The sequence below is a fragment of the Colletotrichum spaethianum genome (genome assembly GCF_022836535.1).
Source record: "Colletotrichum spaethianum MAFF 239500 DNA, contig06, whole genome shotgun sequence".
Classification (NCBI taxonomy): Eukaryota; Fungi; Ascomycota; class Sordariomycetes; order Glomerellales; family Glomerellaceae; genus Colletotrichum; species Colletotrichum spaethianum.
In genome coordinates this window covers 524,919-545,282 of record NW_026054776.1, presented here as the reverse complement: position 1 = coordinate 545,282, position 20,364 = coordinate 524,919, and the positions used below count along the sequence as shown (strand labels likewise).

The 20,364-nt window shown below is 48.2% G+C and overlaps 6 protein-coding genes across 6 annotated transcripts; 4 read left to right on the top strand and 2 right to left on the bottom strand.

Moving 5' to 3' along the window:
- Nucleotides 1–278: 278 nt before the first annotated feature.
- Nucleotides 279–1,343, top strand: ColSpa_03187 (uncharacterized protein; the record flags this gene model as incomplete). The annotated part of the gene is made up of 1 exon (XM_049269399.1): nt 279–1,343. One exon carries the CDS (start codon nt 279–281, stop codon nt 1,341–1,343), a length of 1,065 nt encoding a protein of 354 aa, XP_049125356.1.
- Nucleotides 1,344–3,028: 1,685 nt separating this feature from the next.
- On the top strand, nt 3,029–3,526 carry ColSpa_03186 (uncharacterized protein; the record flags this gene model as incomplete). Its single annotated transcript, XM_049269398.1, has 1 exon — nt 3,029–3,526. One exon carries the CDS (start codon nt 3,029–3,031, stop codon nt 3,524–3,526), a length of 498 nt encoding a protein of 165 aa, XP_049125355.1.
- A 3,243-nt stretch (nt 3,527–6,769) lies between these two features.
- On the bottom strand, nt 6,770–7,159 carry ColSpa_03185 (uncharacterized protein; the record flags this gene model as incomplete). The annotated part of the gene is made up of 1 exon (XM_049269397.1): nt 6,770–7,159. One exon carries the CDS (start codon nt 7,157–7,159, stop codon nt 6,770–6,772), a length of 390 nt encoding a protein of 129 aa, XP_049125354.1.
- A 5,433-nt stretch (nt 7,160–12,592) lies between these two features.
- Nucleotides 12,593–13,933, bottom strand: ColSpa_03184 (N-acetylgalactosamine-6-sulfatase; the record flags this gene model as incomplete). The annotated part of the gene is made up of 1 exon (XM_049269396.1): nt 12,593–13,933. One exon carries the CDS (start codon nt 13,931–13,933, stop codon nt 12,593–12,595), a length of 1,341 nt encoding a protein of 446 aa, XP_049125353.1.
- A 555-nt stretch (nt 13,934–14,488) lies between these two features.
- On the top strand, nt 14,489–15,235 carry ColSpa_03183 (putative transporter; the record flags this gene model as incomplete). Its single annotated transcript, XM_049269395.1, has 2 exons — nt 14,489–14,628; nt 14,677–15,235. The coding sequence occupies 2 exons, from the start codon at nt 14,489–14,491 to the stop codon at nt 15,233–15,235; spliced, it is 699 nt and encodes a 232-aa protein (XP_049125352.1).
- A 154-nt stretch (nt 15,236–15,389) lies between these two features.
- Nucleotides 15,390–15,883, top strand: ColSpa_03182 (uncharacterized protein; the record flags this gene model as incomplete). Its single annotated transcript, XM_049269394.1, has 2 exons — nt 15,390–15,815; nt 15,848–15,883. The coding sequence occupies 2 exons, from the start codon at nt 15,390–15,392 to the stop codon at nt 15,881–15,883; spliced, it is 462 nt and encodes a 153-aa protein (XP_049125351.1).
- Between the last annotated feature and the right edge of the window lie 4,481 nt (nt 15,884–20,364).

The window sequence follows — 20,364 nt, the reverse complement described above, 5'->3', positions numbered from 1 at the left end:
TGCCTCTTGATCGAAAGTGATCTGCGATCTGCATCGATGACCTACCGTCGCCCTGGGGCTCGCCCATAAATACGTTCCGCGCCGCGGCAAGCTCAACTCCAAAAGCTGCCGTTGCTATTTGCAGTACTATCCCACTCTTCCACCATCCCAACTCGACTATTCGCGCATCCGCACACCACATTCACACAACACATGCTGTCGTCACAGTCGATTACAGCGCATACCAACCCTCTTGCACAACCACATCGCAAGATTTCATGATGATGTCTACCGTCACCATGGAGGAATACGAAGCGCCATGCTTCTCCCACGAGAGCATGCTGACGCCACCCGAGTCCCCCGAACACAAGGGCCCCGATTTCCCCGGCGTTGCCCAGCTCAAGCCCCCTGTTGCGGTCGACGCCAACGAGCCCCGCCGCAAGAGCAGAAGCCCGTCATCGAAGCGGTGGAACGGCGACGGCAAGGGCATCCAGGTCGACATTGGCGCCCGCCTGCGCGAGTACCTGGACTGCCTCAACAACCGCAAGTTCGATGTCATTGGCAACCACCTTGCCGACCCCATTGAGCGCAACAACCGCATCCAGACCCGCGAGGAGCACATTGACCGTCTGCGCTCGCGCGTTGAAGGGCTCGCGACCTTCCAGATCAAGATCGACACGCTGCTGGTCGACAAGAAGGCAAAGGCCGTTGCTGTGCGCTACATCAACCGTGTCACGTTGGCCGACGCCATGATGTATGTCGACACCGTCGGCAAGACGTACGAGTTCGACGAGCAGTGCTTCGTGTGGTTCGACGATAAGGGCAAGATTGCGCGGATGCTCACGTTGCAGGACAACGACGGCATCCGGCGGCAGACGCCCGAGGCGGGCGTGACGCCGCGCTTCTTCACACGGAGCACGCCGCAGGAACCCGTCGACCTGGCGGCCGTCTACCGCAAGTACGTCTCGAGCATTAACCACGGCACCATGAGCAAGGACTTCCCAAGATACTGCAAGCGGGAGGTGCGCCACAACAACCGGGTGATGCTGGTCGAGGAGTACGCCCGCAGCATGCGGGTCAGCCAGGAGGCCATCTCGGGGCTGCGGTTCGAGATCCAGGAGCTGTTGGTCGACGAGGAGACGCAGCAGGTCGCTGCCAGGTTACAGATCACGGGTACGCCGGTGTCGGAGTTTGCGGGCGCGACGCCCAACGGCAAGAGCGTCAAGTTCCACGAGCACTGCATGTACCGCTTCGACAAGGGCAAGATCGCGCTTGTCTGGGCGACGATGGAATTGGACTCGTACCGCAGGCAGCTCGAGGAGAAGCCCGACCGCAGGAAGTCCTCGATGCTGGGCATCAACTGAACGGCGGATTGAACTTATATTACACAACTGTATCATTAGCGATGGTTTTTGTGCTGGATATTGCTTTGGGAGACGGGAGCCGGAAAGGTTCGAGCGTGGCGCCTTGACGCTTGGAGTACTGGATCTTTCTGGGTCACGATCGTCTTTAGTTAATCATAGTAATATTCGGTTGTCTTTTTCAGCAAAAGTGTTGTCCATTGTTAATAATGATAATCTCCACATCACTCATACCACAAGTATAACTTTTACGCGATGCGGATGACCTGTGATTTCCCAATATGCTGTAGCATCCCGTCGATGACGCTTGGTCTGCTGCGAAAGCTCGCCACCAAGGTGGTTTCCATAACTCAACATCCCGCGCGTAGCATTGTAACTTTTACTGGCAGTGTTCAGAGTTAAGGTTCCTTCCATCAGTAAAGTCAATTCAGCATTTTCCATTCCTGAATCATTGACTTTAACCATGTCCGAAGCTCAGCCCCTAGTACCATCCAATATCGAAGAGGATTAGGACCACTGAGTTGAAAGGCGACTCGCTGACCCACTTACTACGACCAGCCTATCCAGCCAAACCTTGCACCCCCAAACCGCCACCAACGTTACACAGAGAATGCGTGTGTTGGGGCTTAGGGGTCCATTTTCGGGTGGTCCAGCACCCCATTTCATGTACCCCAAGACACCCGTTCGAAGCACACTCACCATAGGCAAGATGTACCTGTGGCTGTATGTGGCGGTACAGAGCACAAGCACTAGTCAACCCTGACAGGCCGCTGACACCACCGCCAAGGCGGAACGGCAGTGTCAAGGCTGGAGGCATAGCGGAGGTAGGACACTAAACAGGAACATCGAGATAGTGAGTCCAGAATCAGGGCGCATGCTCACGATCCCGTATCCTGGATGCTACAGAGATTTTAAGAGGATATGCGGTCTGCTTTAGAGATGCAAGAGAATAGGCACAGGTACACTGTACATCTAGTTTATTTGTAATTTTATTATTCTATTTTTATAGTTGTTGGTAACCCTGGCTCCTACTACTATCTGTGATAGCACACTCATGTATAGTTCTAAGACATAATAAGGCCATAAACTGGTTAAGGCTTAACTTTACCGCTAATAGCTCTGATAATAAGAAACCCTTGAGCCTGAACTATGGCACGAGGAAGAATTGGTGAATGTTTGGGAACAGGGAAACTAACGGCGTTTGTTGCTGCTAAACTATTTAGATAGTTATAAAGTCGATATAGCTTAGCTCTAAAATCGCTAGATTGCTTTTTTTTAGCAAAATTAAACGAGAAAATGACTGGAAGACCCTTCTAAAGACGCTTAGTTATGAAAACAAGGGACTTAGCGAAACCTTTTTTAACTTCTTAATGTAAGATTCTAAGCTACAGAAAACAGGGCAGATTATCAGCGCTAAGAGCACTATCTGGGTTTATACCTAGAAGCTTAGCGGGCTCTTTAGGAAATATACTGGCCGGCACCTCGATAAGTCACTCAAGGATCACCTCCACGGTTACGCTCAAAAGTACATCACGCAGAGATACAAGCTCAGAAGAGAGCCTAAAGCAAAGCCATCCATGGGTCCAGACTTCTTCATGTACCATATCCATTTCATATAGGTGCAAGATACCTCAACCTTCCATATCGGACTCGACCGACTTGACGATGCGTGTGTTCGTCTTACGTCTATGTTCACAGGCTACAGAAGGCACGAGCTTGTCTACTCTAAGCCGAGCAACAACAACGCGATTGTTAAGAAGTTCGACGATAAGTCAGATGCCTATACTGATATAGAGCACGAAAACGATGGCCGCTCGGCACGGCCCGGGAAATGCTGGGTATGCGGCCAAGCCGACGAACGGACGCAGAACCCAAAGCTGAAAGTTCTCTGTTGGGAGGATATCGACTTGTGGATTATCCGCGATCCAGACGGCAACGGCGGCCGCGACCACCTCGCGATACAGATTCTCCTCCGGTGGCACAAAGGCGAAAACAAGAAACTCGTTTCCACGTGGTACATTTTTGTGGAAGAGAAATTGCCCGCCTTATGCCCAGTGGCTAACATTCTAGCCAAGGCACTTGCCGAAGGGGTCATTGCCAACGAGGAATACCAGGACAAGGTTAAACCATTCTTTAACACTAAACTCAACCAGAAGGCCGTTAGAGTCCGTTGGAAGCCTGAGTAGAAACACAAACCAGTCTTTCGGCAAACCCTTAATGCATTCGGCAAGCAGTCAGACAACCCGCTCACGGCAAGGGTGTTTGACAACCACTCCAAATGTTACGGTGTGGTAATGGGATTACTTGACAATTTAACGGACTATTTATACCGGCGCCGCTACACGCAGTGCGTCGATAGTGAGCTCACCCTTCCCTGCTTGTGAACCGTTCTAACTGCGCCGTAGCAAACTATCGTCGGTCTGTTCGTGATCAGGGCCTTTGACATAAACCGAACAGTAGCATCTACTAGGAGTTTTACTACAACTCGAAAATGAACGCCGTTGTGCAAGACGCCTTTTTAGGTTATAGAACTAAATCTCCTTATCTTGCCATTTTCAACCACATGGGCCTCCGCTGCAACAAAAACGCCCCCAAGACTGTGTCTGACGAAATGATGCGCGAGGTTGGTCCTAACCAGGCCGTTCAGCAGTTGGAGCAGGAAACAGAAACCTACAGGGCCACTTTACAAGCACAATACGGCCGCCTTAGTCGTGCCTCACCCAACGAGCTCAAGATGTATGAATCGCAGGGTGCAAGGCTGAGGGCTGCACGGCAGAAGCATCGGCACAAGGTATTTAAAATCATATATTAGAACTTCTTTAATAAAAAGGATAACGATAAGCTCTAGAAGCAGCTATAACATGTTCATGAGCCTTAGGTAGAGCGCAAAGTGGCCCAACACCTGCCCGCGCAACAGCTTCTTACAGACATCCTAGGCGATATGGATGAGGACCTTTCTAAGGAAGACATCGTGAAGAGGAAGATCGATGCTATTAACGCCTGGGTAGCTTATGCCTTTGTGTGAGAGCCTGTTTGTCGTGCCACCTCGAAGGTGAAGCAAGAAGTGGCTGTTACTTCACTGCCGGAAGTCAAGGTGCTGGTTAGATCTAAGCCCCTGATTACCCTGAGGTCAACGAATACAATGCAAAGCATTTCTCCGAGAGTTGAAGCAGACGCTCAGAGTCCCCCTCCACCTCCGTAAAAAGAGGATAGTGCTGAAGGGGAGGTCTCTTAACCTATCTCTGGCCACAAGTTACGTTCTACTCAGCGTAGTCACTGCTTGCCAACAAGTTCTGGTAAAACAAACCCTTGCCTCTTTTGCGGCAAGACGTATACACGAACTAAAAAGCTTTAGGATTATCTGGAAGAACACCTTATTTGCGCTACAGAAGACTTTTACTTATACCCCCTTCTAGAGTACAAGAGGAACGGAATCGAGCTAGGGGATCCAGAAAAGTTCAAAGCTTATGCAGCCTACTATTATTACTACTATTTTAGGCCAACTACAAAATCTTTGACCCAGAGCACCACACTATTGACGGATCAGACAAGATTACCATCTCAGATGGAAACCGTCACTGAGACATGAGACGACACGCCTCTGGATTCAGAGGGGGGACAGTCATTGCTGTTAGCTCCCGGGTCTTGGCGATTGATTGTCCAGGCCACTGCTTCCTACTGGACACACGCTTTTCAGGAAGAACAGGCTTGATATCTGCATGCACAGAGAAGTAGTCATAAGAAGGGAATGCGATGTATAGAAACATATTAGAGCTAGCTAGAGAAACGACCCCTTTGATAGGGAATACATATTTAAATAATTTCTAATTAGTAGCTACTATGCATAGAACGCGGTGTCCTTAGGAATCTTGAGTCTCTTTACTATTTTCTCTTGTGCAAAGCAAAAAACTGAATCCCTAGCTACTTATATGTAACTACTATAGAGAATTAATTATCCTTAACTTTTAACTAAGGCTAGTATCCTAGGAAATATATATGGCTTTAGTATAAGGGACTGGTAGCCGAAATAGTAGTGTATTGGTGTGATTGGTATCGGGTAGATACTGGGAACACGGTACTAAGCGAAACGGTCACTAGTAACGTGGGCATTGTGTGTTAAGGATATTAGTAACCTAATATTAGGAGTCCCTAGTGACCAGGAACCGAATTAGAATATGTTACCTGTGACTAGTATTAGGACTACTAGTGTTGATAAAGCAGTTGTGACTAGGATTCGCGGTGAATGTGATACTAATTACGAAGGAATAGAAACCTGCCGTTACCAGGAATCCGTTACACAGGATAGCGACGTGACTGGTACTGTTTCCAAACGAAAATTGTTACCTGTGTGTGACCGGTATCTAGGATCTGGGATCTGCGGTGTGACCAGTAACCCACAGTCCTGCCTATAAGAACCACTGGTAACAAAACAACTGGGGTCGACGGAATCGAAGTGCTGAAGGTCACGGATACTAGGATCATGATGCGTGGGAACCACTATAAGTGCCTTATGCGGCGGTCACTTTATGGATGTGTGACTGATTACTGGAAGGTGCCAACGACGCTGTTCTCGATAGCCTATATGCTTGGTTGCTTATTATGCGGCAAGACGGGTACTGGCCTTAGAATGGAATAAACTCATTACAGGGCGAAGAATAGAGATCCTTAGAAGTAGCGTTACTTACTAGTCATCTCTAAAATATAGTGGATGCAAAGCGCATAAACTCAATCCATGTCTACGTAACGCGTCTACTTCACATAGGGTTTTGCCGATACTAATTAATTTTGTTTCTTAAAGACGAAGATGAAGAACTCAGTCGTTCTGTTCGTGTATATCTGTCTGTCTTGATGAATCTGTTAAGGCTGAGATGCCTTCTGGTGGCAGAATACAAAGAATGAGGAAAAAAGAAAAAAAAGAAAGAAAAAAATGCTGCTTAGGGGTAATAGGCTCTATAGCGCCTGTGTACAACCAAGGATGCTAAGGGCTAAATCCCGCCCCTTTTTATGTAGGCAGCGCCACGTAAATCCAAGGAAAATCAAGGAGTGAATAGGAAATACAATTAAGCCAGACTCCTGTGATGTTAAATAACAAGGGACCTTGGTTCTATCCATCCCACTATCATCAGTCACTTAGTCCATATGCCCCTTTTGATCTATGTCACAGAACCAACATCTATGAACGACTAGGACAGCCAGTTATAAGCTCTAAAGTCTATGCCAGTCAAGTTACTATGCCACTAAAAACATTCAAAGCCATTCTCATCGTGTGGTCTCACCTAGGTTTAGTGATTCGCTCTAAATTATCTCTCTTAATGTGTGAAAGACATATAAAAGTCTTTTTTCCCTTATTTAAAACTAAGTATTACCACATAATAAAGGATAGAGCTTCTAGAAGTTTACGTAGACGGCGTTTCCTGGTTCCTAGAGCTCTACCCGGGGTCGCTTTCACTAGAGTCGCTTTGATTAGGTGCTTCTCCATAAGTTTGCGTTTCAGACATCATGTTGGCTAGCTCCTCTTCGACATCATTGTCGTCGACCTGCATTCCAGATAGCAGGTTGAAGTCCTCCGCCACTTGTGGTGCATATGCCGCATCGAATTGCTCCTGTTGGATGAGCCGATCGACCATTTCATCCACTTGCTGGTCCTCCAGTCGCTTCTGCATCTTTAGGTGTTTGTAGTCCCACTCGGCCCCCGCCGTCAGGTAGGTCAGGAATTGGAAACTGTCGAGTCCAAGTTCTACTTCGTTGTTCACGAGACTTCCGAGTCGATACCATTGGTACTGTCCATATGAAGTACGAATGTCGATATACTGGTCCATATCCCCTCATCTGCTCCTCGTTCACGAGCCTTCTCTCTTTCCAAATCGAATACGCCGTCGGGGATGAAATGCTCATAGAGGGTATTTACCCCATATCGGGAGGAAATCGACACCGATAACCCTAACATCTCAAACGCAAACTTGCGCCAAATTAGTGGCAGCGCTTCGTCATCCTCGTTCTCATCACAAAGGCGCCAACTAACCATCAGCCCTCTTCCATACAAGCTACTATCAGCCCTCTCCGCCCTGTTTATATCCAGGTTCTATTACTCGCTTAAGAGAGTACATATCAAGGCAAGCATATCCTACTAACAGATAGGCCTAGGCAGATTCTTAGGCTTATCCTTAAGCCTATTAATAATAATAATATAACAGGTATAATAAGAGTCGCTAAACCCTTTTAAAAAGTACTATAATAATATTTTTGCCTTATTCAAAATAGTTAAGCAGCTCTAGACTTCTTATTCATAATAGTTTATATAAGCAGCAGCATACTAAAGGCAATATACATCTTATAGATTTTACAACATACGTTTAATAAGACGAGTATACTAAGGGCTCTCTTGTGAAAAGAGAAGGTTAAGCCTTAGCTCCTTAGCAAAATATAGGCTCCTAGTCTTAAACAGAGGTAAAAAAGGTATAATAAAGACCTCAATTCTATCTAGCAGTCCAAAAAAGCTATAGTTATTCTTAGTACCATAAAAAATAAAGCAGGCTAAGTCCTCAGCACGTCCTAGGTTAAAAGCACCCAAACAAATATCATAAAAGACATAAACGTACACCAAGCACAAGGGAGTCAAGTCGGTATTATCTAGGGTATCTACGTAGACCAAGTACACTACAAAGGCCAGGATGCCATCATAACTAGGCGCTAAGTAAACGATGGTTCTAGGCTTTAGTATAAGCTTCTTTTAAAGCGCCGGCCTATCAAACTGTTATGGCTGCAGCTGCGGCTGTTCCTCGTCCTCCCGGTCGTCTTCTAGTTCTGGCGTAGGCGAGGGTTCCACGAAACCAAGTCTGCGGCAGCCAGAACACATTGTTGCGAGTCGATGAGCCGTGATGCCTTCCGTTAGGAAAGGCTCTTCTTTCCCCTCGGTCCCCCTTGCTCCCGCCCCTCTGATTGGCTAGCGTTCTCGCTTCTGATTCGCCTGCTCTTCGGCCCATGATTGGCAGTTCAAAAACCATCAGCCATTGGTCGGTGGGAGGGGGGGGCGCGAGGGGAGGGGGCTGGGCCTACCTCGCACCAGCTACGCCACTAGCCACAGCGTCTTTCTTAACGGGAGGCCTTTTCAACAGGCGGCTTGCTGCCGTTCCCCAGTCCTTTGACCCCTCTTCAAGCATTAGTACACAAATACCGTTACAGAAAGCTTCTTGAACTTGTTTCGCCTACAAACGTCTGGGTATCGTTGAAGAGCCCCCAGAAAGCCCAGGGGAAAATGAAGATGAGGAGGAGGAACTACAAGATCAGGGGCCCAGGCATCCCCGAGCACAGTGAATGTCCACGTCTCGCGCTGCAAGCCCTTTATTTGTGGCATATTTTCGATGTTAAGAATCAGACCAAATTCTACCTGGTTATCATGTCAGCAAACGAAGCGACATCTCCAAATAGTCGCCAAGAGATACAAGTCCCGAATAATTATGAGCCTTATGCTTCGTCTTTCATGTTCTTTTCGTGCTCCCGTCTGACCCATGCAAGGGCTCCTGTCCTGATCGCATCGATCCTCCCAGGCACCCGCAGCCTTGTGTTGATGATGGGGGTCAATTGAGCACGCCGCTGAAATGAAAGAGGCCGGCGTCTAACAAGCGACGACGTTGTTCACTGCGAAAGGGTTGTCGGCCGTTCCGTAGCCGAAACCCTTGTGATCAGAAACAGGCTGGATCCCTAACTCGCGGGTTGTCGGGTGATGAAGATTGATGCAAATCCTGTTCTCGTGCACAGTTATTTCGTGGAGTCGTAGGTGAGACTGGCATAGCCGAAGATCAATGGCTCATCGAGGGAGGCCTGCTGCCTAGACAGTGCCGCTGAAAGATTTCATAACGCTGTTCACACTGTTGGGTATTTTGCTTCATCACCATACAGCCTTATGAGTTATTCGATTCCTTGATTAGTATTTGCCATGTATGCTATGGTCCTTCAAAATGGTTATCAACTTCCGAATTTCGCGGTGCTGCGATGGTTTCGGCCAATCTCTCGCTTGACCTCTTGAGTTTCGAATGGTCTTGGGGAACTATACGATCAGTGGAGATTGTTGGGCGGCGGAGCCAAGTCGGCAGAGATATTGTTGGTGGCAAACTAGAGACAAGGGAATAGCTATACAAAGTTCGATGGAAGATTAAAGTGAGTTTAAGTGGCGTCTCTGGGTAAGATTTTGACACACCACTAGTAAATCCGCCATCTGCTATTCGCGCAATAGTGCCTTCCGGAGTTGAATTCATGAGCAATCTAAGGTCGACCTCAACAAGCTCCCTGCTCGAGATTAATAACTCAGGAAGCTGATTGGCTGGATGCAAAAGTTTGTGGAGTCGTGCTCCTCCTTATCTACCCACTGTTAGCCCAGTGACTCCTATTCAATCGGAAGCGAACTTCCACTGATGTTACCAAGTCTTTTGCTGAGTCCAACGAAGCTGGGAATCGCAAAGTCGCATGTGACTCATACTGGTCTTATTCTTTCATCTTAGATCCAGTGCAGGCTTTGCTTAGCACTGATTTGGGTCTTATCGCAAGTAGAGGAACTTCCGATTAGTCCGAGATTCGGTGCAAAGGCCAGCCTGTCTTGTTTTGAGCACGTCACCGTGACCTTGCGAATCATGGCATCACGGGAGCGCGAGAGCAGAAGGTCCAATGTCCGAAGGACGAACGTGACCGCTTGTATGCGATGCCGATCTCGGAAGCAACGATGCGATCAGAACATACCTGCATGTTCCAATTGCGAACGAGCTGGTGTTCCCTGTGTGAGCACTGACATTGATGGTCAAGTCGCTCCTCGAAGGTCGGTTTCCTCAATAGCAGGTAAAAGTACAAGGAAGACTGAACTAATTGATAGATTTTTAGTTACATAAAGAGTCTTGAGGATCGGGTAGCTCACCTTGAGTCGCAACTTGCTAACCGCGAAACCCTTCATCTTCAATCAACTTTTACCGATTTCGCTTCGAGTGGCGGCAGCTCTTTATCGAGAGACCCAGTGGACCAAATTGCATTCCAAAGCTTGGAAACAGATGCTTTTTACAACACCATAACAACTCCAATCGGTCAGTCACTTGTTCGCTCGTTGCTAGCCGAGCCGATCAGAAGGGTTTCTCAGAGGTCTAAACAAAGCGATCATCACTCACTGCTGGATGCACTACCCAATGCGACTGAAGCTGCTTTGCCACAACGAGACGTTGCTGTTCGATTGGTCGATGCCTACTTTGAACACTGCGAGTTCTTCTCACCAATAATGCCGTCAAAGGAGGATTTTCATGCTACGATCGCACTCCTTTACAAGGATGGCCCGAATGGCCATAGCCCGACAGACCTTGCGATAACCTTGGCCAGTTTCCGTGCTTATGCAGTTTTTGCCACGGCTGTTTTGTTGCTCAATAGGACTGATCCTGCATTCCATGTCTCTAGAGCAGAAGGTTATTTCGCCACGGCCACTCGACTCCTTGCCCAGAATCCAGCCGTTATCTGTACCGGTGATCTCCAACATCTTTACAATCTGCTCCTCGTGGGACAGTATACTTGCTTTGTTTCAAATCTGAGTGGAGCATGGCATTTTATTGGCCTTGCATCGAGGCTGGTCATTGAGCTGAATCTCCACGATGAGCGTGCTGTCGCTGCGAAACTTGACCATCATCAACTCAACCAGCGCCGGTGGCTATTTTGGGCATTCTACACGTTGGAAAGGAACCTTTGCGTCATAATAAGCAGGCCCTTCTCTATCCCTGACGAAGCTATTCATACTCCGCTGCCGGAACTTTCAGAATGCGCCGGCGGCAGCCGGGCTCTAGCACTACACTTGATCAAGCATCGCAGGCTTGAGTCCGAGATTTATGTAACACTAAACCAAAACCCGCCACAGAGTGGTGCGTCCGTCGATATTATTGCTTGGAGGGATGGCATAAGACGGAGAGTGATAGAATGGCTGAGCTGTGCGCCAACGTCAACCGCTCCATCAACACAGTTAACACCCTCAGACATATTCGAATCTATCTTGCACAACCATCTAGTTGTTCTCTATTACCCTTCTCAATCATTTACAGACCCTTCAGAGAATGATATTCTCATTCTTGCGCAAAGTGCCGCCGAGTGCATCAGCAACTACCGCCGGGCCTTCCGAGAGGGACAGCTCCGATTCTTCTGGCGCACAACGCATAACCTCTTCCGAAGCGGTGTCGCTATGGCCTATTGCGTTCACCTTCAAGCGAGAAACCACTATCGCGATCTCAATCAGACGGACATGATTGCGTCTGTCAACACCTGCATGTCTGTGCTTTGGGCCATGGTCGAGAGATACCCGCTCGGGTCAGTGTATCGAGATGCTTTCGAGAACCTAGCGAACTCTGTTTCAAAGTCTATGGATGTAGCTGGAAGTTTGGAGCATACTCAGCTACAAGAAGCGTCTCTGCTGGCATACGATACATCTATGTTAGCAGGTATGGCGTTGCAACAAGCATCCATACATGATTTGTATTGGGGTTTTGGGAACCTAGAGTAAGTAGTTCGAAACAATATGAAAAAGTCACCATCAGACTAGTTGTTTTACGCGCATGAAATTGGCCAAATCCAGCTAGTTGCTTTTTCTCAACTTAAGCCATCAATGTTTTCCAGCGTTAGAAGGAGAGCGCTTTAGAGCTTATATATGGCTGAGAAAACTCAGGGTGGGCGATGATAACGCGCAGGATCTGGCTGGATGGAAGAAAGAAATCAACAAACCAAGCACTACCCATACCGCTGTTGCAGTACGCCTTAAGTCTGCCCACCTGATGTGACTTGACTTCATGCACGGCTCTAAGCAGCCTGCTGCCTGAGGCTTCCTAACGATGGAGTGATCACAGTTCATCTAGGGCCCTAGAAGCGCTTCTAGGCTGGCATAGTACTCTGATGTTGTTGCTGCCCTTGTTACTTTGCGATGTTGCACCTTGTACCTTAAACAAAGGTGGATACGAGACTCTTCTTACTTGATCAACGAGGTATGAATGATAACCACTGATCTTTTGAGTGGGATATTCTTATCTGATTGTCTATAGTCAAAGCTATTCTAATGATGTTGCAATCATAATCCCTCTCTTTTAGCTTGCCTCAATCAGGGCAGATGTAAGATGATAATGCTTGCCTAAGGTTGGGTTGAGAAATCGAAGAGGAGGAATAAGCTAGCAGCAGAATGCCATGTCTGTGGACGCAGCGGGTTGTACCTTGCCCTTTTCCGGCAATATGGGCCACTACCCATTTACTTAAAAATCTTTGAGCGGATCAGATGGCGCAGGGTCATTCTTCAAGCTTTTCTGAAACTCTGCTCTCAGCTTAAACATCGGTTGTAAGACCCAGGTGTTGTAGGCTAAAATGTCTACCTCTTCCTTGGGGTCTCTAACAACGTTGAAAAGGTAAGGTGACTCAAGCTTCCCACTCGACTGGTTGACCTTTGGCTCCCAGACAAGATGAAGCTTCCAATCCTTCCATTTGATGGAGCGCAGATCTTCCTTGATATAAAACAGAAATCCATGTCTGGGTGATGGTGTCTCCAGAGGCTTCAAGAAGAATTCCGTCTGGTCTACACCATCGATTGGCCGGTCGGAGGGCACCACGGAACGGGTCATGGACAAAATCGTTGTGAACAAGTCAGTCACGTGAACGATACCGTTGTGAGTCACACCCTGAGGAACATGACCTGGCCATCGAATGATGAACGGGACCCGGAGACTGCCCTCCATGGCTGTGTGGTATGTTCCTGACCACGGCCCAGCTGTTCCTCTGTACGGTTCTCTGAACTCTGGTCCGTTGTCCGAAGCTAATATGAAAATCGTATTTTTTTGGATTCCCAAGTCATCGATGTGATCCAGAATTTCGCCAACACGATAATCCATCTCGGCCATTGAGTCGGCAAACTCACCCTGACCTGTGCTACCAGCAAAGTCCTTGTGCGGGAGTGTAGGAAAGTGCAGATGGACGAGTGGGTGGTACAAGAAAAACGCCTTCTGAGCCTCGACCTGCCTGGATAGCCAGTCCTTCGACTTCTCTACCAGCATCTCGTCGATAAGCCTGCGCGTTTCCAAGTCGTAGATGCAAACATTCTCCGAGGATTCGCCCGCCTTCCCCTTCATGATGTATGGTAGCTCAGCTACCTCCGGGGTGTATCCAAGCGCGCTCGTAAATTGCGTCTCATCTGTAGTCCTCGGGATCCCGAACCACTCGTCGAAACCCCTATCGGACGGATACCGGCCGGGGATGTCGCCGAGGTGCCACTTGCCGTGATGTGCAGTTGCGTATTCGTTGTCTTTAAGGCATTCGGCCAAGGTCTTTTCCCACGCCGTGAGGCCTTGAGGGAACCCAGCGGGCACGGATTGGCGGCATCCCGTACGAATCGGGTGTCGGCCAGTCATGAGGGCGGATCGGGTCGGGACACAGTCGCTTTCGACATTGAAATTGTGCAGCAGAAGGCCTTCAGTAGCCAGCTTATCAATGCGTGGTGTGGCTGCGCCACGAAGCTCGCCGCCGCCATAGCATCCCAGCTCTCCCCAGCCAAGATTATCAGCTAGAACAAGTACGACGTTCGGTCGGGCTGGATCTTTGGACATTATATGTTGCCTCGTGTCGTATATTGCGGCGTGTTGAAGTTGTAGGTAGTAGTAAAGAATCTTCCGCCTTGAGAAGCAGATTTTATACCTTGAGCCCCGAGAAAGATGGGAAATCTAGAAGACCTTTGCAAAAGAGAAATGGCGTAAATTAACTTCCCCGGCCAAACTTGAGAAAGCATTGCTTTCGGCCCCACCCCGAAGACATCAGAGGAGCTAACGCTCACCTCCGAAGGCCACCGCCGAAAACTTCTTCAATACTGGAGAATGCACTTTGCCTTAACCAGCGTCAGTCGCTCATCACCGCAGGTATCATCCTGGTTAGCCCAATCTTTTGTTTACGTGCTTTACGCCTTGAAGCACGACTTCGCTGCTTGCTGATTCTGGAGAACGACCTTAGATGTAAAGATAGGATTATGGCATACGGAGCAAAAGACAGGAACAAACCAAAGGGGTGTTTGCAGGTATAACTAGCGCAATCCCGTCATGTTATTTGCGATTATATTTTCATTAATTCTCAGTCGAATTTGTAACACTATTAGCACGTCGGTGGTCAAGATGTCCACAGATATCCTTGCAGAGGCTCGCCCACTCAAGGCAATCGTTAGTGACGCCGAGAAAATGCCATCAAAAGCCCCCAACGACGTCGAAATCGAGTTTTCGTGGTCCAAACAGGAAGAGGCGGCAGCTTTGCGCAAGTATGTAGCTTACTCAACCCTGTGCACTTGAATGGACTGACAGGTCAGACTGGATTGCTACCTTATGCCTCTATTAGTCGCTGGCTTTTTCGTCCTCCAGCTCGACCGCAGCAACATCAGTAATGCCTTGACGGATACTATCACTGAGGACCTTGATATCACCAAGAACGATGTTAACGTCGGGTCTCAGCTTATGTCCGCTGGCATTGTCATCGCAGAGATCCCTTCCAACCTCATCCTGCAGCGCGTCAGTGCCCCTATATGGCTCACTTTCCAGATGGGCGTCTGGGGAACAATTGCCTTGACTCAATCCTGGTGCACAAACATCAATTCCTTCTTAGCAACAAGGTTCTTGCTCGGTGTGTTCGAAGGCGGGTATATCCCTGCTGGGCAGTATATGCTGGCCCTGTTTTACACACGCGAGGAGTTGGCCCTGCGAACGGCCATATTCTACTTTGGTAACTACTCAGCCACGGCTAGCGGGTCTCTTATTGCAGCCGGGATTCTGAACTTGGGTGGAACGATGGGACTTTCTGGGTGGCAGTGGTTGTTCATCGGTTCGTCACTCTCCCTTTCCGTCAATGCTTTATTCTCCGTCTCGATGTAGTCGCTGACCTCTTGCAGTCGAGGGAGTAACTACTCTGGTTGTTTTTCTCGCCTTTGTTGCTTTTTTGCCTCGTAGTCCCGGACACACAGCCCCTGTTCACGGCTACTTCAATTTCTTTAGTACTCGCGACCGCCAAATCCTTCGCGCACGCATCATGGCTGATGATGAGACGAAGGGCGCAGACAAGGCTCATATCACACTCAAGACCTTCGCTCGCGCCTTGATAGACTACCGTCTCTGGCTGCACATGCTTCTAAACGTGGTTTCCCTGGCGCCCAAGGGCGGTCTGCAATTATATGGCCCGAACATCATTAAGAGCCTCGGATTTTCCCGGACGAATGCGAATCTCCTCAACGCTGTTAGCAGCGTTCTCGTAATGTTGCTATCATGGACGATTTCCTTGGCCTCAGACTGGACACGCTGGCGTGGGCCGTGGTGCATCGTCGCTTTCTCCTGGTCGATTATTTTTGCAGGGGTGCTATACAGCCTTCCTACGGGATCGAACAAATGGGCGCACTATGCGATCTTTACGCTACTCAGTGGCGGAAACGCCTTGGCTCAGGGCCTGAATGACGCCTGGGTAAGCATCAATGCCGTCAACCCCTCGAAAAGGAGTATCGGTCTCGCCATGGCTGTAATGGGCAGTAATTTGGGTGCTATTGCAGGCGGTCAGTTGTTCAGAGAAGATGACGCGCCGAAGCACGCGAGAGCTTTCATAGCAATTTTGTCTCTTTATGCAGCAGCAATACCTGTGACGTTGGCCATCATATGGGTGTACTGGCAGGCAAATAGAAAACTAGCACGTGGAGAGGAACTAAAGATTAGTGGGCAGGTAATTGCAGTTTCAGAAGGAGGGAGAAAACGATTTGATTTCTAGGTTTTGTTGGCTAAAAGGAGAAAAGACTATGAGGGCTATTTCGTATGTCAGCTTGAAGGACTTTGAAGGTTTAATGGAGCTATCGATGTTTCAATATTCAATGGAAGAAAAAATGAATTTTTTTTTTTGAAAAAAATCAATGCAAAATGGAAAAAGTCCACAACCGATTATTAGAACGAGAGGGGTTGCCACCGTTATTTATTTGGCACGGGTTTCTCCTCTTTCGTGTTACATACTTTGGGTCGGTTTCTACCCATCTACACTGTTTAAAGTGACGCACCGCAACATCGAATATTTGACAATACAAAATACAGCCACGAGTGATGTTTTTCGTCCTGATTCACCTCATCAAGAGCAACAACAACAACGGGCAAGAATCTGGTATGCCGCTCCTTTTGGGGGATTTTAAATAAGCCTTCGTCTACGACGCAAATTCGCCGTGCCTTGCACCACTCTCAATACGAGAATTACTAGCTTGGTTAAAATCAATCGAGTATCGCAGCTACCTTTGGGTCGGGCCCGCATAAAAGGAGCAATTTGTGTGGGCAAAGGTCGTTGTGGATAACAGTGATTGGGATGTCGCCGCTCGTCCATGCCGCATGCATCGTGGAACTTGTTCAATACGTATCGCCTATGAACGGCCTGACATGCTCTGGTAGCTTTTTGACGTACACATAGTTCAGAGGACATTCAACTACACTGCTCTTGGCAAGAGCCTTTCACATGTTTACTACCGCTGTCAGCTCCTCGCATATGGCGCGTCGCCCAAGTTCATTTAAGCACCCGAAACTTCAATGCAGAGTAACGCCCTCGGCTAAAAACCTATAAGGCAATGTTTTCCTCTCATCTCCGGTTCAGCCAAAGACATCAGGGTTGGTACATGTTCTTGCAGTCGTATGCGTATCAGAACTTGAGTCTGAGTTCGATAACAGTGACGTCGGCTCCATATTTGACCACCAAACCAAGAAATGGGACAAACGACAGGGTATGAGCCATCTAAGGAGGCGGCACGACAGTTTCTCTATGACTCGTTCAAAGCTTTGTTTTCTTACAGCGAGGGAAGCGCAGGCGCTATTTGTCCCTTGAAGAAGATAGATTCAGAGGAGGTCTTGGATGTCGATGGCGAAACAGCAGATCAGCGTTCGCTTGAGTCAGAGAACTCCTCAGGCCCTTCTGAACCTAGAGGGATAGTAAAATCATTCAAAGGCTGGAACTTTCACTGCGGTGTTCATTACTGAATTTGAATCTAGTAAATAGAGTGTTATGACCATATTGGGGACAGTCTCTCGACAGCTCATAAACATTGTCGTCGTTATGGCATGTTGTAGCTAACCAACAACTGGACCTAGCTTGGATTGGGAAATACAAGCGGTTAACATATAAGCAGGGGGTCGATAATGCCTAACGTTTCATATCAGTTGATGAGGTGGTAAGGCAGACTTACTTCCCAGTTTCGCTGTTGGTGTGTTGTTGGAGCGGCACACCTCCTAGGCCAGTTGTTGAGTCCATCGTTTGCAGTGCACACTTTCACAAGGCTGCCCATGACAAGGGTGTCTAACGGCCTCCGGTCTCGATGGCCTGTCAAGGAGCGGCGCAGCTTTTCCAATTGCAAGGAAACAACAAAAACAAGATAAGAATCGATTTCCCCAGAATTTTCATCTTTCGATAACATCAAAAAGATCCCAGACAGCGTTGCATTGTCAGACGGCATGGGTGGCTGCCGCGACAATCGGGACGCTCCTTGACGTGAAACGGACCTTCTTTTCCCATTTTTCCCTAGACAATTTTTCTCCAGCTTTCCAGATATAGTAGTTTCGCGTTTTTCTTTGTGATCTTCTCAGTATGAAGCAGTTGGTGCCTGTCTGCGGGTCAAAAACCGGTCAGGTCGGCTGTGCCCCTGGATCAAACAGAACTCCGTGAGTCGGTCACAGCTTATGAGCCGCAGCTGCCAACTACGGATGACAGCTAAAACCTGAACCTTACATTGAAACTGTGACTGGTTTTGGAAAAACACCCGTTCCAACCGCAGCTAAGGTCTGCAATGAACGAGCAGGCAGCAATATCTTTTCCTCGGGCAGCATAAATATCCTCCCAATCCCCCCCAGCTGCGAAGAAACAGTCTGGACCTCTCTTCTGTTCTTTCATCGACTCCACATATGTTTCCTAACCAATCTCACAAACATGACGCTTCCAATAAGCCCATTGGACGTGCCGTTGACACGTCGCCTCCAGCAACAGCTAGGTTACGGAGATACACATTTGCCAAGATATAGAGACTTTACCAAAGATGTTTCTGATTTTCGGAAAACATTCGTGAGCAGCCAAGGTTTTGAAGCAAACACTTTGGTTAATTGGGGCTCCCTCGATCACCAAGTCGCTCTACAAGAGATGGCCGACGCCTTTCTGGAGCGCCATGACAATGGTCGCTTTTTTTGGCCAGATGATGGCCCATCAAATTTGCCAGCCTCATTGAGGTACTCAGCCGAAAAAGAAAAGTAAGCAATCGCCCTTTCATAGGAAGAGCTGCCGCACTAATCAAAGTAAAGAATCCGAGACCTTTTGCTTCAATTGTTCTGGAGGAAGAACCGTGATAGTCAACGCAACGCCAAGTACGCAAAGAAGAAGAAGTCAAAAGGTAATGAATTCCATGTATGCGACAGAAGAGGACTCGACCCCAAAGACCAGATAGCTATTGATATGGGTGGCGACGGATCTCCATCCGCGAAAACTTCCCTTAGGTTGGTGACAGATTACTATTTCAATCTCCGCTTAAAGTGGATTTGCTCAATTCCCTTCCAGGTCAGCAACATTCACCAACTTTGACAGCCTTCCAGAAACCCCAGATGGAGTCTGTTTAGGCCGTATGACCCCTATGCCTGATCTTCCATCAACAGAGGAAGAAGATATCAACGGACACGGGTACCATGATTATGGAAGTCCAGAACTAGGTGCTCAGAACGCATCCGTATGTGGAACCTGGTTTAGAATCACTTTGATATGTATCTTATGGTATCTAATCAAGCAGCATATGGTAGGCGCGTCCGGTTGCTTCGTCAAGCTTCAGAGAGAATACACCTCGATTTGCACCCTACGCAGATATGCAGGCCTCCACTGCACGAGCAATGGCCGATGAGCCAACCTTCATCCATATGACTCCCTCAAAAAGAGGACGCAAAAGGTCTGCTGCTACAGAGTCCAACAGAACATCAGCTCGTAAAACGAAGATGCGAAGAGAAGACTATCGCGCAACTCCAGAGCAGATCGAGGAAGCTCTTCACTCCCCTGATCGCTCACCATTCGCAGGAAGTACCGATGCAATCATAGCAACCAACTATGCTATAGAACCCTCAAGCAACTCACTTATAACCCTCCATGAGTCAAGACCCAACCCCAGAATTACGACGGAGAACCCCATCAACCAAGACGTCACTGATGTACCCGAGGATATCGCACCTTTCCAAAACAACAGCGAAGTAATGGAACATACAGTGCCACGAAGTGCAGATGGCAACGAAATTTCGCGTTTGACCAAATCGAAGCCAGCTTCGGCTACTTCTGTACGCTCGACTCACGTCCCCGCCTCTGCCAAGTCCTTGCGTCCCTCGATGACTCAAGATCAAGAACAGGATACCGATATTTCCAGTTCAAAACAACCAGAAAAAGCACCTGCTACTTTTCCACCCAGAAAACCGCGAGTTGAGTTCATGTATCGTGTGATTTCTCGCCATCCTAAACGTCAAAGCATCTTCTGGATTCCAAAAGGGAGCTTCCGGAGCAAAACTCTCGTAGAACTACAAAATGAGCACCCGCTGGATCTCGATGCGTCTCACGCTAAATTTCTATGCTTCTGGTTAGAGACAACCGGAACACGGGCGGAACACCTGGTCGACCTTGGGCGAGAAGACCAATTCGATGCCATGAAGCAACACCTAGTGAGCTGGATTCCAAATTGCATTTTGGAGAAAGCGAATGGCGAAGTAGTCCTTGTGCAGGTTGAGATTGAAACATTGAATGACATGGATTCATTAAGGGCGAGAACTGATGAGGAGGCGGTTGACTCCGAATGGTAACGGTCTCTAGGACGACCGCAGTCTAGTATGGTTATGAGATCTACGAGTGAATCAAGTGTCGGTCATCTGTATCAAACTTCATATATGATCGACCAGATAATTATAGGGTTGATCGGAAGAAAAATCCCAAGCAGAAAGCAATCGAACAGTCATGCATATTATTACTTTCTCCTCTAGTCAAG